A 17715-nucleotide genomic window follows, 5' to 3' on the forward strand; every position below is an offset into this window, starting at 1 on the left:
GTTCTCCTCAGACACATCCTGCCATGTTAGCTGCACAGCAACTGCACCTCGCTCTCTCACTGTTTACGTCTTTGCCGTGTAGTTAAGCATTAATTTACACCATATTCGTGTTGACCATGTGGCAGCCAGGCGCTCCTCTGACGTTAGGCCGGTTTGTCCTTCGGTCATTCTCCAGCAGCTTCCCCAGCAAACGAGCTCTCCTGCCCGCAGCAGGGGAACGACGAGCTGTAACTTGCTCACTGCCGGGCGAGTTGCCGATCGGTGAAGACAATCGACAGCCCTGCCGCCGTGTGACATGATCTGGGTAGTTTTGTGTGACTTTTTGTTTCGAAAGGCAACAATAAGACTTTGAAACGTCACTCGGTTCGGGTTAGCATGTCGGCTAACTGTCACGCCTTCTGGTTTGTTCACGCTCTCCAAAGGGAAATGACAAAAGCCAGACTAACTACGGTAGCATAAAATATCTTTCGGGAGGTGCAAGAAGTCGACAGTTTTGACCATTATGGAGTAATTTTGCCATGTCGTACTGAATGAATGCATTTTTAGTATTTCATATTCAATTTAGCACAAGACTGTTATTTGTCATGACCATACCATTTATTTAGCAACTGGGGGAAAATACTTGGATAAAAAGAATATCCTGTAAAATATTGGAATACAGAGATTGAAACAATGACATTTTGCAGCTCTCTTTGTTGCATTTTCCTCGTTATGGTTATGGTGTTATACTTATATAGCGCTTTTCCACCTTAAAGAGCATATGACACGAGAAAAAAAGCAAAGCGCAGATGACGAGAAATTAGTCTTTTAATCTGCCTTTTAGCCACGCCTACCATTATAGGGCTTTAGCGTCCCCAACAGGTGGATGACGACAGCGGTAGACTGGGCTCATCGGTTTTACTATTCAGCCCATTGAGGGGGAATTATTCAGAACGAGGAAAACGCGACGAAGAGAGCCGCAAAATGTCATTGTTTCAGTCTCTCTACTCCAATATTTTTACAGGATATTCTTTTTATCCAAGTATTTTCCCCCAATTGCTAAATAAATGGCACGGTCAAGACAAATAACAGTCTTGTGCTGAATGGAATATGAAATAATAAAAATGCATTTATTCAGGACGACATGGCAAAATTACTCCATAATGGTCAAAACTGTCGACTTCACCTTTACTGTCGCACCTCCCGAACGATATTTTATGACACCTAAATTGGACATATGTCATTTCCCTTCCCCGGCTTCGGAGAATGTAAACAAACCAGAAGGCGTGACAGCTAGCCAACATGCTAACCCGAACCGAGTGATGTTTCAAAGTCTTCGAAGCGGAAAATCACACATAACTATCCTGGATTATTTGACATGACGACCCGGTTGTCGATTGTCTTTGTGGATCGGCAAACCGCCTGGCGGAGAGCAATTTACAGTTCGTTCCCTGGAGGAGGGTGGCTGGAGTTGTTGTGCAGCTAACGTGCTGCTGCTAATGAGCATTAGGAGAGCTTTTTGCCTATCAATGATCAAACGTAAGTAGTCCTTCATTTAAAGGAAGTTTGTAGTGTTTACTTTGTAATCGCTGTATTCGTATTTGACATAATACAAAACAAGATGTTTACTCACCTCCTCATAAATCCAATGGTCCCACAGTAAATATCCACGGTGAATGGGAACCTTTTGAAACTCCAAAAAGGCGCATACGCCTCTCCCTCATACAGAATGATTTTTCTGCAGCCGTTTGGCTGGCGTGATGCGAAAAATAAACGTATTAATCCGCAAAATCAGCTGAATCCTTCGTCCTCATACACAACAGTACACTGTAGCGTGAAGAGGACGTCTTCTACCGTACACGTCACAGCGCCCTCCTCCTCAATGCAAGACCGAAGCTGGAAGTCACTCATTTTCATGGTGCGGGATTCAAAAAAGTAAATAAAAATAGCGATCGCTTCCACACACATCCAAGCGGCCCATATCATTCAGGGGCATAAAATACCGCGTGTATTATGAAATAAACATTCTTTTTCGTGTCACAGGCACTTTAAGGCGCTCAAAGCGCTTTACACGTTCTGAATAATTCCTCCTCAATGGGCTGGATTCTAAATCAGATGAAACCATGACCCTGCCGACGCCCTCTTCCTGTTGGGGACGCTAGAGAGCTATAATGAAAGGGCAGGGGCAAAACGGCAGATGAAAAGATTAATTTCTTGTCATCTGCGCTTTGCCAAATTGTTGTATATTGTCGAATCGTCTCGAAATATGATTCTAATTCACATAATAATGCTGTTTAAGACTTTTTTTTTATCCTGTCATAGGCACTTTAAGAACATCATGTTAACCGTATAATGCCTGACCCCAGAAATAATAAACAGACATTTTTAAATTTGAAAGCTTTATGTGGTCCTTAAACCTAATTTAATTTTAAAAAATTAAACGATTAAAAAAAAAAATTGCCACATATTTTCATTAATTTGTATCATAAATAATACATGAAACATTACATGTAGTTCTCGTGGTAAAATAAATATAACTGAAGTGAGATTGAACACAATAAGATTTGAAAAAAATAAAAAAAAATTTTTTACTGCAATGAGGTTCAGATATGCTTGTCTCAAATGCGATACATTTACCATTTACCATAATGTGAACTTTGGACTTGTTTTGGTTCATTTACCTATGTTAGGCTACTTATTTATTTCCTGAAAGTATAAAAAAAGGCAATGTTTGTGGTATGTTTGAAATATATTCCATTTCACTGTGCATAATGTAATTTGTACTTACTCTGTTTATGTATATTACTTTAAAGTACAATTATGAATCTCATGTATGCATTGCAGTGTCATACAGTAGCCTAATAATGCATGTCTAAAACCTGTTCTATTTTTTTATTGTTATTTATTTATTTATTGCATTTCTGTGGTTTTAGGAGGTCTGCGGTAAAATTACCAGATCGCTGACGTTTATGACAAACCTAACCATTCGTAAATCGTTTGAAAATTGAGCGATTCAAAGTAATACACATAGTGTTATGTTTTTCGAAGTGCACTGACACAAAATGGCCGACAAACCATATTGGGCGGTTGGCTCACAGCGCAGTTAACAACCTGCTCGATGCCACATCCATGCTGAAGTCTTGACAACTAACTGCCACAAGATGGCGAAACCTTGTTCATTGAAACAGCGGTGAAGTTTCGTTTCAACTGAAAGTCTGTGGTTCAACCCGACCGTCATATTTCTTTTTTGATAAATCTGATATATTTTTTTTTCCTGTCAGGCTTTCCCACTGATTTCCCATCTTTTGTCCTTGTGCCATTGCATTTCGAGCTATGAATTGACTGCTGGTTAAAAATTAACTGTCCTGCTTTTTTTTTTTTTTTTTTTTTTTTTTGAGCCAGCATAGGCGGAGTTATTGCGTCGAACAGGTAGAGGTGTCAACGCGGAAAGAAATTAAATACACAAACGACATCTAATGGTAAGCAGACAACTCCTCTAAACTATCACTCATTTTTTTTTCATATAGTGTATTTAAAGAAATTTACGATGGTTTGTTCAATTTATTTTCTACGTTTTTAGTAACTACGTACCCTTCTCTATAATTAACATTGCTACTAGAGGAAACAGTTACGTGGAAATACAATGTGTTGTTAATCAGTGTTAGGGCGTAACTTGCGTACTGCAAACTCCTTCAAAATTACTGGAAGAGCGGGGGCAATTCCTTTGATATTATAGACTGAAATTAAGGTTTGACAAAAACATGACCGCAGCAATAGATTAAAATTACAGGTTTTCTATCACTGTATCATTCAGTCATTCCATATCTGTTTTAGACAGTGGTAGGTAAAGTACACTACTGACTTTTTTTTTTTTACTTATATACATACATATATATATATATGTGTGTGTGTGTATGTATAAAAGCGGCTTGGAAAATGAATGAATGAATATATATATATACACTCATCGGCCACTTTATTAGGTACACCTGTCCAACTGCTCGTTAACACTTAATTTCTAATCAGCCAATCACGTGGCGGCAACTCGGTGCATTTAGGCATGTAGACATGGGTTAAGACAATCTCCTGCAGTTCAAACCGAGCATCAGTATCGGGGAGAAAGGTGATTTGAGTGACTTTGAACGTGGCATGGTTGTTGGTGCCAGAAGGGCTAGTCTGAGTATTTCAGAAAACTGCTGATCTACTGGGATTTTGACGTACAACCATCTCTCGGGTTTACAGAGAATGGTCCGAAAAAGAAAAAATATCCAGTGAGCGGCAGTTCTGTGTGCAGCAATGCCTTGTTGATGCCAGAGGTCAGAGGAGAATGGCCTGACTGGTTCGAGCTGATATTTAGGCAACAGTGACTCAAATTACCACCCGTTACAACCAAGGTAGGCAGAAGATTATCTCTGAACGCACAGTATGTCGAACTTTGAGGCAGATGGGCTACAGCAGCAAAAGACCACGCCGGGTGCCACTCCTTTCAGCTAAGAACAGGAAACTGAGGCTACAATTTGCACAAGCTCATCGAAATTGGACAGTAGAAGATTGGAAAAACGTTGCCTGGTCTGATGTGTCTCGATTTCTGCTGCGACATTCGGATGGTAGGGTCAGAATTTGGCGTCAACAACATGAAAGCATTGATCCATCCTGCCTTGTATCAACGGTTCAGGCTGGTGGTGGTGGTGTAATGGTGTGGGGAATATTTTCTTGGCACTCTTTGGTACCAATTGAGCATCGTTGGAACGCCACAGCCTACTTGAGTATTGTTGCTGACCATGTCCATCCCTTTATGACCACAATGTACCCAACTTCTGATGGCTACTTTCAGCAAGATAATGCGCCATGTCATAAAGCTGGAATCATCTCAAAATGGTTTCTTGAACATGACAATGAGTTCATTGTACTCAAATGGCCTCCACAGTCACCAGATCTCAATCCAATGGAGCATCTTTGGGATGTGGTGGAACGGGAGATTCGCATCATGGATGTGCAGCCGACAAATCTGCACCAACTGTGTGATGCCATCATGTCAATATGGACCTAACTCTCTGAGGAATGCTTCCAGCACCCTGTTGAATCTATACCACGAAGAATTGAGGCAGTTCTGAAGGCAAAAGGGGGTCCAACCCGTTACTAGCATGGTGTACCTAATAAAGTGGTCGGTGAGTATATATATATATATATATATATATATATATATATATATATATATGTATATATACACATACAAACAGAGTGTGTAATCAGAAAACTGGCATAATGTACAGTTGTATGAAAAAGTATCTGAACTTTTTGGAATTTCTCAGGTTTCTGCATAAAATGACGATGAACTGTGATCTGATCTTTGTCCAACCACACAGATGAAAAAAAACAGTGTTTTAGCTAAAATCACCCAAGCATCTTCATATTTTAATGAGGATAGCATGCAAATAATGACAGAAGGGAGGGGAATAAGTAAGTGAACCATCACATTAAATATTTTGTGGCCCCCCCGCTTTGGCAGCAATAACTTCAACCAGATGCTTCCTGTAGCTGAAGATCAGTCTGGCACATTGATCAGAACTAATCCTGGCCAATTCTTCTTTACAAAACTGCTGTAGTTCAGTCAGATTCCTGGGCTGTCTGGCATGAATTGCCAGACAATGGTCTTTAGGTCATGCCACAGCATCTCAATGGGATTCAAGTCTGGACTTTGACTTGGCTACTCCATGTGTATTTTGTTCTTCTGAAACCATTCTGAAGTTTATTTACTTCTGTGTTTTGGATCATTGTCTTCTTGCAGAAACCATCCTCTTTTTAACTTCAACTGTCTGACAGACGGCCTCAGGTTTTCCTGCAAAACATCCTGATAAACATTTGAATTCATTCTTCCATTAATGATTGCAAGTTGTCCAGGCCCTGAGGTAGCAAAACAGCCCCAAATCATGATGCTCCCTCCACCAATCCTCACAGTGGGGATGAGGTGTTGATGTTAATGAGCTGTTACTCCACACATGACGTTGTGTGTTACTCCCACACAATTTAACTTTGGTTTCTCTTGGCGCCACTCCTTGGGAGAGAAGCAACAGTACCAAACTCTCTCCGCTTGTATACTTCTTTGACTGTCGTTTGATGAACATCCAGACTTTTAGAGATGGTTTTGTATCCTTTCCCAGCTTTATACAAATCAACAATCCTTGATCGCAGGTCTTCAGACAACTCTTTTGACCGAGCCATGATGCACATCAGAAAATGTTTCTCATCAAGACAATTCTTACCAGGTGTGTGTTTTATAGTGGGCAGTGTAGCTTTAAACCACTCATCAGTGATTGGGCACACACCTGACTTAAAATGTTTGGTAAAAATTGGTTTCAAAGTCTCCTTGGGCAGAGGGTTCATTTAGTTATTTTTTCCCCCTTCTGTCATTGTTTGCATGCCCATCAAAATATGAAAACCTACAAATGTTTGGGTGGTTTTAGTTAAAGCATACACTGTATTTTCATCTGTGTGATTTTGACAAAGATCAGATGACATTTGATGGTGATTTTATGCAGAAATGTGAGAAATTCCAAAAGGTTCAGATATTTTTTCATACCACTGTATATATAGTGCACATACTGTATACGTTATTATTTTTAATGTGTGGCTTCTTTCATAGCAAAGAAGTATCATGGGACAAAGAAACAGCCTGGAGGACTTTGAAAGTCAGTTCAATGATGTGATTTCCAGACTGGAGTCCAGACAGTTGTTCCAGTCAGAATGGGACATTGCCTTTGCTGTTATCTTCTTAGTCTTTTTTGGTAAGTATCTTGACTGTATACCACTGTATGTATATGTATACTGTATATGCGTGTGTGCATGTGTACATACGGCATACATGTGTATATGTATGTACTGCAGAGGTGGGTAGTATTGCATTACATGTTACACTTACTTGAGTAACTTTTTGAGAAAAATGTATGTACTTCTAAGAGTAGTTGAACCCCTGGAATAATTTTTACTTTTAATTGAGTAGATTTGTGAAGAAGAAACACTACTCTACTCTCTCTTACTCATTTTTAGGGCCCGAGCACTAGGCGTGCGAAGGCCCTATTGTATTGCAAAGGATTATTATTATTTATTCTCCTCGGCAAATGAAAACGGCCAATTTGTAGGCCTGAACATGCTCAAAAACTCACCAAAATTTGCACGTACTTGCGGAAAAATGTAACCTTTGATAATATTGTGACGTTGCAAAAAAATGCAACAAAATGGCTCGGTGTAGCCCCCTTGAAATTTTAAAATTGCCTAATAACATTAGGGTTTGTCAGCCTAGAGCGATGAAATTTGGGAAGTCTATACCTTGTCCAAAACTGCTCCAAAAAAGGATATACACCTATATTCCAAACCCAACAGGAAATCGGGTATTTTGGATTGAATGTGAATTTTTTATCGATTAACAGGGTGCACATTTGAGACTTTGGTGCCTAAGGAGTTAGTTGAATCCTCCTCAAAATTGGTGAGAATGTTCATGAGACATATGAGATCTTAAGTTCTCAAAATGGTGAGTTTTCATTCACGGGCCTGACCTGGGCGGGTTGCCAAAGTCGGCCATTTTTTTTGGGCAAAACACAAAATTGAGAAAATGACTAATAACTCCATGATACAATGTTCAATCTTTTTCATATCTAGCACGTATATGAGGTATCCCAGCCTGAACACGACTGCATTGAAATACTACCCATTAGGCCTGGCGCCCCCTAGTGGAAACAGGAAATGCCCCTTTTTACGAGACAGGCTCATCCCTCAGGGGAAAAAAATCTATTGATCTATTGATTGCATTAGGGGAGTCTTAAGACATGTGTTCAGGTGCCTGATGAAAAATATTTAGGTTTCATGGAAGCGGCGGGGTCCACACAGGAAAGTGAAAATGACGGTCAACAATTTGTCTCGCCAAAAATTTTGAACAGTCATAACTCGGCAGATATACAACATATCTGCGCCAAACTTCCCGTGCTTGTTGAGAGTCATACCCTGAAGGGTCTTGTAGGGGTAATTTGTATCAACTCTACAGTGCCAACTTGTGGTGACAGAAAGGAGTTTTAAAAAAGGCCTTTCCTATTGGGTTTTTTCAACGTAGAGCAATGAAATTTGGGGAATCCATACCTTATACAAAACTGCTCCAAAAAGTCTTGTGCACTCATTTTCCAAATCCAACAGAAAATCGGGTATTTTGGATCGAATGTTAATTTTTTTATCCATTTGTAGTACAGTTTACATTTGGAGGCCTGAACATGCACGAAAACTCACCAAATTTTGCACATACATGCGGCTTTGCGTGGATTTCGATAATCTTGTGACGTTACAAAAAAATGTAACTAAATGGCTCAGTGGCGCCCCCTTGAATTTTTCAAAAAGGCGTTTCCTATTAGTTTTTTTTTTAACGTAGAGCAATGAAATTTGGGGAGTCGATACCTTGTGCAAAACTACTCCAAAAAGTCTCTGGAACCCATATTCCAAACCCAGCAGGAAATCGGGTATTTTGGATTGAATGTGAAATTTTTATCAATTAACAGGGTGCACATTTGAGACCTTGTCACAGAGGGAGTTAGTTGGATCATCTTCAAAATTGGTGAGACTATTCAGGAGACATAGGAGATCTAAAATTTTCAAAATGGTGCGTTTTCATTCATGGGTCTGACCTGGGCGTGGTGCCAAAATCTGCCATTTTTTCGGCAAAATGACAAATTCAGTAAATGACTAATAGCTCCTTGACACAAGGTTCAATCTTTTTCGTATCTGGGATGTATGTGCGGGATCCCACCCTTAACACGAGTGCATTGAAATATTACCCATTAGGCCTAGCGCCCCCTAGTGGGAAAAGGAAATGCCTTTTTTTACGAAACAGGCTCCTCGTCCAAGGACAATAAATCTATTCACCTGAAACATACATCAGGGGAGCCATAAGACATGGGTTCAGGTGCCTGATGAAAAATACTGAGGTTTGGTTGAAGCAGAAGGGTCCAACAGGAGAAGTGAAAATGACTGAAGCCATTTTGTCTCACCACAAGTTTTGAACAGTCATAACTTGGAAGATCTGCAACATATCTGCGCCAAACATCTCTTGCTTGTTGAGTCATACTCTGAAGGGTCCTGTAGGGGTCATTTGCATCAACCCTACAGCGCCAACTAGTGGCAATAGAAAGTCACTCGTTTTTCCAATACATGTCCAGTTCTTTTCAGGTTGGTCATTGTAGTTTCAAGACCTTTTGAAATACTTATTTTACGGCCCATGTCCACATGTCTCTGTCTGTTGCCGTGACGACCCTTTGTTCGCCATTAAAAGAAAATATTTTTTTCAGAGACTCAGGCAGCTTATAGGGCCACAGAATTTGGCACACTTGGTTGAATTGGCCCAGTTAGAAGATTCATTTTGGTTTTGAATAAGGGCTTGGCTGCACAGCTCAGTAGTGGCTCCTTTTTTGTAGTACTGTCTCCAATAGGGGTTTTTATCTCTTAGGTGTTTCAATGTAAAGAGGCGACTTTCGAGCATGTTAGGTTCTAATGAGATGATTGGAGAGGACGATCTGCCACCACCCTGACCTGCACACTGTCCGAGTTACGCTAGATTGCGAGGGCCCGTTCAGTCCTGCTTGCAGGCCTAGTCCTTTTTATTCTGCATGTTAGATTTGACATTTTTGCCAGTGATGCCCACAGTGGCTATATCACTAGTCAGTCACAGGCACAAATGCATGATACAATATTCAATCATTAGGAGAAACAGATGAAGTAAAGCTGCAACATTTCAATACCCTGTTTTAGAACAAATATATCGGAGTCATTTTAACATAATGTAGCATATAGGTTTACTGTTGTTGCCAGAGGTGTTGTTGTTGTGTGTTACATTTACTCCATTACATTTACCTGTAAGGAGTAACAAGTAACTGGGGACATTCCTTTTGCTGTTATCTTCTTTGTCTTTTTTGCTAAGTATCTTTCCTGCATAGCACTGTACGTACGTATATGTATATGTGTGTGTGCATGGAAATATACGGGTACTTCTAAGAGTAGTTTTACCACACCATATTTTTTTACTTTTGCAAGAGTAGATTTGTGAAGAAGAAACACTACTCCTACTCTGCTGCTCTCTTTTAGAGGTTAGATTTTGTGCCCGAACCCGAACCCGACCCGACCCGACCCGACCATTCGGGTCGGGTCGGGCCCACATTTTAAGCATTCACGTTCGGGTCAGTTCGGGTCGGGCCGCCATGCCGGACTAATAAATTATTTAAAAAAAAAAAAAAAAAAAAAAAATGGAGAGCAGGCTCTCTGTATTGCGCTTCTGCTTGTGCGTGTGCACGAACGCCGTGGCGCCGGCCGCTTTTTATTCTTGTCCTCCCGCTGTACCGTTTGCGCACGGCCGAGGCGCCGCCCTCTCCTGTTCCCTCTCCTTGACAGAGAGGCGCGTCCATGTGAGAACAATATCCCACACACTCAGAAATATGTTTAACAAACTTTCCCATCGTTATTTCGTTGTGTGAATGCTTTGATAATTCTCAAAAAAATATGTAGATTATTTAAACATTAAGAAAACTTGCGTTTTTTTCTGCCAACTCGAAGAAATGAAAATAAATTGCTGCTGCTGCGTTTTTTTCCGCGTCACTCCTCAAAAAAAAAAAAAAAAATGGAGAGCAGGCTCTCTGTATTGCGCTTTTGCTTGTGCGTGTGCACGAACGCCGTGGCGCCGGCCGCTCTTTATTCTTGTCCTCCCGCTGTACCGTTTGCGCACGGCTGAGGCGCCGCCCTCATTTTCATTTCCTTGTCAGAGAGGCGCGTCCATGTGAGAACAATATCCCACACACTCAGAAATATGTTTAACAAACTTTCCCAGCGTTATTTCGTTGTGTGAATGCTTTGATAATTCTCAAAAAAATATGTAGATTATTTAAACATTAAGAAAACTTGCGTTTTTTTTCTGCCAACTCGAAGATATGAAAATAAATTGCTGCTGCTGCGTTTTTTCTGCGTCACTCAAAAAAAAAAAAAAAATCGGGTTTTTCGGGCTCGGGCCTGCAAATCTAGTTAAGTGGTTGAGCTCGGGCCGGGTCGGGCCTCAATACCAGCGGGCCGTGTCGGGTCGGGCTGGATTTTTTAGGCCCGAACTAGGCTCTACTCTCTTTGGCCTACACTCGGGTCGTTACAATTTTCCTCTTTATTCTACATATTAGATTTTTCCTCATTTTTGCCAGAGATGCCAGCAGTAGCGCTACCGGTTTCACCAATGAGATGCCGTAACAACAGTCACATGAGTCCATTATACCAATTAGATGTAACAAGAGGTGGGTAGCGTAGCCAAAATTTTGACTCAAGTAGCATTACTTCAAAATAATATTACTCAAGTAAAAGTAAAACTAGTCATCCAAAAATGTACTCAGGTACAAGTAAAAAAGTATTTGGTGAAAAGAATACTCAAGTAATCCGTAACATTGTGAGTAACTGCTTATGATGTTTTTTTTTTTTTAAACAATGGTATTTTTTTTTCTCAGCACTATGTTATCTATATGAATTGTTATTACTATACTGTACTATAACCTATTACATAACCTCATCAAGCCAAAAAAAAATCATTGAATTGCAGCGAGAGAGAAAAATCTACAGATTTACAGTGCTGGACAAAAGTATTGGCACCCCTGCAATTCTGTCAGGTAATGCTCAATATCTCCAAGAAAATGATTGCAATTACAAATGATTTGGCAGTAATATCTATTTTGCTTGCAATGAAAAATCACAAAAGAGAAAGGGAAAACTATGAAATCATCATTTTACACAAAACTCCAAAAATGGGCCGCAGAATAGTATTGGCACCCTTTGAAAAATAATGTAATGATTCTCTAATTTGTCTAATTAACAGCAACTGTTACTTACCTGTGGCACATAACAGGTGGTGGCAATAACTAAATCACACTTGCAGCCACTTAAAATGGATTAAAGTTCACTCAACCTCTGTCCTGTGTCCTTGTGTGTACCACATTGAGCATGGAGAAAAGAAAGACCAAAAAAACTCTTTGAGGAATGGAGAAGCAAAATTGTGAGGAAGCATGGGCAATCTCAAGGCTACAAGTCCTTCTCCAAAGACTGAATATTCCTGTGTTTACCGTGCGCAGTGTCATCAACAAGTGTAAAGCCTATGGCACTGTGGCTACCCTCCCTAGATGTGGACGGAAAAGAAAAATTGACGAGAGATTTCAATGAAAGATTTTGCGGATGGTGGATAAAGAACCTCGACTAACATCCAGTTCAAGCTGTCCTGCAGTCCGAGGGTACAACAGTGTCAGCCCGTTCTATCCGTCGGTGTCTGAATGAAAAAGGACTCTATGGTAGGATACCCAGTAAGACCCTACTTCTGACCCAGATAAAATAAAAATGCCAGGCTGGAGTTTCGCAAAACTTACCTGAGAAAGCCAAAAATGTTTTGGAAGAATGTTCTCTGGTCAGATGAGACAAAAGTAAAGCTTTTTGGGAAAAGGCATCAACATCGAGTTTCCAGGAAAAAAAAAAACGAGGCCTTCAAAGAAACGAACATGGTCCCCACAGTCAAACATGGTGGAGATTCCCTCATGTTTTGGGGTTGCTTTGCTACCTCTGGCACTGGATTGCTTGACCGTGTGCATGGCATTATGAAGTCTGAAAACTACCAACAAATTTTGCAGCATAATGTAGGGCCCATTATGAGAAAGCTGGGTCTCCCTCAGAGGTCATGAGTCTTCCAGCAGGAACGATCAATACGTATGTAATAAAATGCTCATGTACCCAAAAGAGTAATTAAGACGAAAATACCTTTATTTTACTTTGGATACAAAATTATGTGTGCGTACGCAGTCAGAAACCGGCTTTAACATGGCGTCAACTGTCAATTCGCCTTCATAAACAAACCTTCGTCACAACAGGAGCTCACATGCTATCGGTATGTACACTTGCTAAACTGACGTTTTGGCAACTGTTGACTTCTGTTGGAGTAAAATCCCGTTTGGTGTCCCATCGTTGCGCTGCCGATGATTGTAAACTTTTATAGCAATTTTTGATTTTGCCTTGGCTACTGGTGCTCTCTAATAGGTGAGCTAAGCTGCGCTAGGCATTATGGGAAATGTAGTTTTAAACTGCTGCATTTGGAAACATGCTGGTTGAATCGTTTGTCAGTTTATTTTGGTTATTCTTTGCGTGCAATCTAGAACATTGAATGACAATAACAATTGAGTGGGAATAATAATTTGTTAACGACAATTGTCGTGATAGTAATTTATAAAAATGTTTAGTTGGCAACTTGGCACATAGCTTACTGTGCGTATGTATTGACCGGACTACATTTCAATGGGTGTGCATTATATTATTCTTATTTTTATCGTTTTGTTTATTTTTATTTTGCGTTTTTATTGTTCGATTATTTTTTAGGAAAAATAAAGCCTGTTGAGTAACCGCTGAGAATTTGAATTTGTGTCTTTGGTTATATAATAAATGGCTATAATTTTTTTTATAAAACAGTTTTTTTCTATCCAGACGGAGGAGGCACACTTTAAATACATTAAAGTGATATAGGCATCGTTGAGCGAACTTCGAGTAAAATTCAAGTATGTCAAGGGTGCTCTTTTTTTGGGAAATCAAAATACGGTCATCCTACATATATCATATATACTTTTTAAATCAGACATTGTAAGCAGTTACTCATTACTTACCACCAATGTCTAGGGTTAAATATATTTTATAATTTGCATACTTCATGACTGTTTGCCTTCAAGATAGCAATTATTAGTAAAGTATAATAATAGCAATTCATGTAGACTACATTGTCAAGTTCAAATCCTTAGGAGGACATAAATACTACACAAGATAAGGAGAGAAAGCACTCGACTTTTTTAAGAACTTGCACGGAGAAGTTGGGTGACTATACAATGCAATACTAGACTAAAAAATGCAATCCCCACAATCGTTCTAAACCTAACCCTTCCGTTCCCTTTCTTTTTATTTGGGATGTGCCTAGCAACAAAGGAAGGTGTCAACCTTAAAAGGGTGGGGGCAAAGCATGTGTGGCACCCATTGTTTTTGTTGTCTATGTAAGTGCATGTGGGTAGGGGAATAATACATTTGTCTCAAGACATTTCAACATAGCAAGGCCATCCTTGTCTCGAGCAGGCCGGTTGGTGCCGATTTTATCATCTTATCAGTTTCTTCAAGGCAAAGCCTTTCTTTATTGAGAGCAATAATAAGCAAAGCATTTCTTCATTGTGAGCAGTAATTAATTAAGGCAAATATACAATAAACATCTTAATAATTATCTTACAGTGGTATGAAAAAGTATCTGAATCTTTTGGAATTTCTCTTATCTCGGAATTTCTCACATTTCTGCATAAAATCACCATCAAATGTGATCTGATCTTTGTCAAAATCACACAGATGAAAAAACTGTCTGCTTTAACTAAAACCACCCAAACATTTATAGGTTTTCATATTTCAATGAGGACAGTATGCAAACAATGAAAGAATGGCATAAAATAAGTTCCTTCACATTTAACATTTTGTGCCCCCCCCCTCCCCCCCTTCCTTTGACAGCAATAACTTCAACCAGACGCTTCTTGTAGCTGCAGATCAGTCTGGCACATCGATCAGGACGTATCTTGGCCCATTCTTCTCTACAAAACTGCTGTAGTTCAATCAGATTCCTGGGATGTCTAGCATGAATTGCTGTCTTTAGGTCATGCCACAGCATCTTAATGGGGTTCAAGTCTGGACTTGGACTTGGCCACTCCAGTATGTGTATTTTATACGTATTGTATTCTTCTCAAACCATTCTGAAATTGATTTACTTCTGTGTTTTAGATTGTTGTCTTGTTGCAGCATGCATCCTCTTTTTAGCTTCAACTGTCCAACAGACAGCCTTGGGTTTTCCTGCACAACATTCTGATAAACCTTTGAATTCATTCTTCCATTAATGATTGCAAGTTGTCCAGGCCCTAATGCACCTAAACAGCCCCAAATCATGATGCTCCCTCCAACATGCTTCACGGTGTGGATAAGCTGTTCCATTTCTTCTCCACACATGACATTGTGTTACTCCAAACAATTCAATTTTCATAAGTCCACAAAATATTTTGCCAAAACATCTGTGGGGTGGAGGGTTCACTTACTTATTTTCCCCCCCTTCTGTCATTGTTTGCATGCTATAGATACTTTTTTGAAAAAACATATATGACATAAGCAGTTCATCATTACATGAGTCTTCACTTTTTTACTTGTACATACTTGAGTAAATTTCTTGGAGGACTACCTTTACTCAAGTATTATTTTGAAGTAGCGCTACTCTTAGTTGAGTCCAAATTTTGGCCACTCTCCCCATCTCTGTATGTGTGTTTCTGCATGTTTGCACTGCAGTTTTGCTTTAGGTTTTGTAGGAAATCTTGATGATGTTGCTATGCGTTGTGATAGGTTTGATCTTGCTGATGGTCCTTCTGGTTTTGATCCGATGCTGTTGCTGCTGCTGTGAATCGAAGGTAAATAAGACGAGTTGGGGTTTCCTGCACATCGAGTGTTACGTTACAGAACAGCACGCTGAAATATAGAAACGCAATGATGCAATGTGATATACTTTCGATTTTGTTATGGACTGTGATTTTTAAAGTATTTTTTGTCTTGACAGCCCAAACGCCATAAAGTTGGGATCGAGAACATGTCCTTGGAACCATGACAGCTGAACCACACCACATGGAGAGTTTTCATCGACTCAGACGCTAAACATTTCACAATGTCATTTCATCGTGTTCTGACTGACACCCTAAGAAGTGTTGACGTACTGCTCTTGTTCTTGTGATTTTCTAATCTTTGTACCTGTTGTAGTGTAGTTCTACCAATTGTACAATTAGCTTTGATGGCACTTCATCTGAATGGTCTTGTCTTGATTATCATGTTATTAACCCTCTGATGCATGAATTATGAAATCCTCGGTTAAAAAAAAAAATTCTGATGTGTTTTTATTAGGGCTGTCAAAATTATCGCGTTAACGGGCGGTAATTAATTTTTTAAATTAATCACGTTAAAATATTTGACTCAATTAACGCACATGCCCCGCTCAGATTAAAATGACAGCAGTGTAATGTCTGCTTGTTACTTGTTTTTTGTTGTTTGTTGCCCTTTGCTGGCGCTTGGGTCCAAATGATTTTATGGGTTTGGGGAGTGAGCATGGTGTAATGACACCAACAATGGTGAGCTACTAGTTTCTTTTTTGATTGAAAATTTGACAAATTTTAATAAAATGAAAACATTAAGAGGGGTTTTAATACAAAACCTCTATAACTTGAACTAACATTTATCTTTAAAGAACTACAAGTTTTTCTATCCATGGATCGCTTTAAGAGAATGTTAATAATGTTAATGCCAGCTTGTTGATTTATTGTTATAATAAACAAATTCAGTACTTATGTACCGTATGTTGAATGTATATATCCGGCTTGTGTCTTATCTTTTCGTTCCAACAATAATTTACAGAAAAATATTGCATATTTTGTCGGTGGTTTGAATGGCGATTAAGATTGATTAATTTTTAAGCTGTAATTAACTAGTTTTTATTCCTCAAAGGACATGGAAATAATATACAATTTCTTATTTTTCAAAAAAATACGATTTTTTTTTCATGAAGTTACAGACGTGACCAATCCAGTGGACTCCATGCACATGCACACTTAACATAAAACAATGTAAATTTACTATTAAAAAAATGTACGAACTTGTGTCCTATTGTGAATGCAGAAACCATTGATCCCTTGTATGCTTTGATAAACATTTCAACAATTTTGAAGTCATTTTAACACTATAGGCACAATGTGTGGGCCTGAATAAGAAAACAAATGAAAGTTCAAGTTGTGACTCTTACACCTAAGCACCAATGTCTCTGTTGTTGTCTGGCAGCCACTCTTGTCACTACAGTCATTATCACTGAAGCTGAATGGAATTTCACAAAACTGCCTTAGTTTTTCTGCATTTGAAGTATACAAAATAAGATAAAATACATATAGTAATGCAAACTACAGCTAAGATAAAATGCATACAGTGGGGCAAATAAGTATTTAGTCAACCACTAATTGTGCAAGTTCTCTGACTTGAAAATATTAGAGAGGCCTGTAATTGTCAACATGGGTAAATCTCAACCATGAGAGACAGAATGGGGGGGGGGGGGGGGGGACAGATAATCACATTGTTTGATTTTTGAAGAATTTATCTGCAAACCATGGTGGAAAATAAAGTTCATCTCAATACTTTGTTATGTACCCTTTGTTGGCAATAACGGAGGCCAAACGTTTTCTGTAACGCTTCACAAGCTTTTTACACACTGTTGCTGGTATTTTGGCCCATTCCTCCATACAGATCTCCTTTAGAGCAGTGATGTTTTGGGGCTGTCGTTGGGCCGATAAATCTACTTACTGAAAAAAATAATGCCGTTATGCTGTAACGCCATTATTAACAACACTGTTTATGACACAAACAAAGCTTTCAACTTTAAAAATTTCAGTTCATTATTTCTGGGGTCAGGCATTATAAGATGGTGTTCTGAACCTCCCCATCAGAGCAAATAAAATAAGCCTCTTTCTTTCCTTTCTGTTAAAGACCTGATCAATTTTCAGTGACATTGCCTTTTTTTTTTTTTTTTTTTTTTTTTTAAATCGCATTAATTCAACAAGCTTGTTCTATTTTGCTGTCCCAGAAACATGTGCATTTGAACCAAACAGA

At 39.2% G+C, this 17715-nt stretch overlaps 1 protein-coding gene across 2 annotated transcripts; it reads left to right on the top strand.

Annotated features, from left to right (window-relative positions):
• Positions 1-3384: 3384 nt before the first annotated feature.
• On the top strand, positions 3385-17138 carry smim22 (small integral membrane protein 22). 2 transcript variants are annotated; one of them, XM_057860667.1, is made up of 4 exons: positions 3385-3458; positions 6623-6764; positions 15421-15485; positions 15632-17138. In XM_057860667.1, the coding sequence occupies exons 1-4, from the start codon at positions 3456-3458 to the stop codon at positions 15677-15679; spliced, it is 258 nt and encodes an 85-aa protein (XP_057716650.1). In that variant the 5' UTR covers positions 3385-3455; the 3' UTR covers positions 15680-17138. The 2 variants fall into 2 exon arrangements, with proteins under 2 accessions (XP_057716650.1, XP_057716649.1); XM_057860666.1 differs by lacking the exon at positions 3385-3458 and adding an exon at positions 4524-5147.
• Positions 17139-17715: the final 577 nt, after the last annotated feature.

Source organism: Corythoichthys intestinalis, chromosome 16 (assembly GCF_030265065.1).
Source record: "Corythoichthys intestinalis isolate RoL2023-P3 chromosome 16, ASM3026506v1, whole genome shotgun sequence".
Classification (NCBI taxonomy): Eukaryota; Metazoa; Chordata; class Actinopteri; order Syngnathiformes; family Syngnathidae; genus Corythoichthys; species Corythoichthys intestinalis.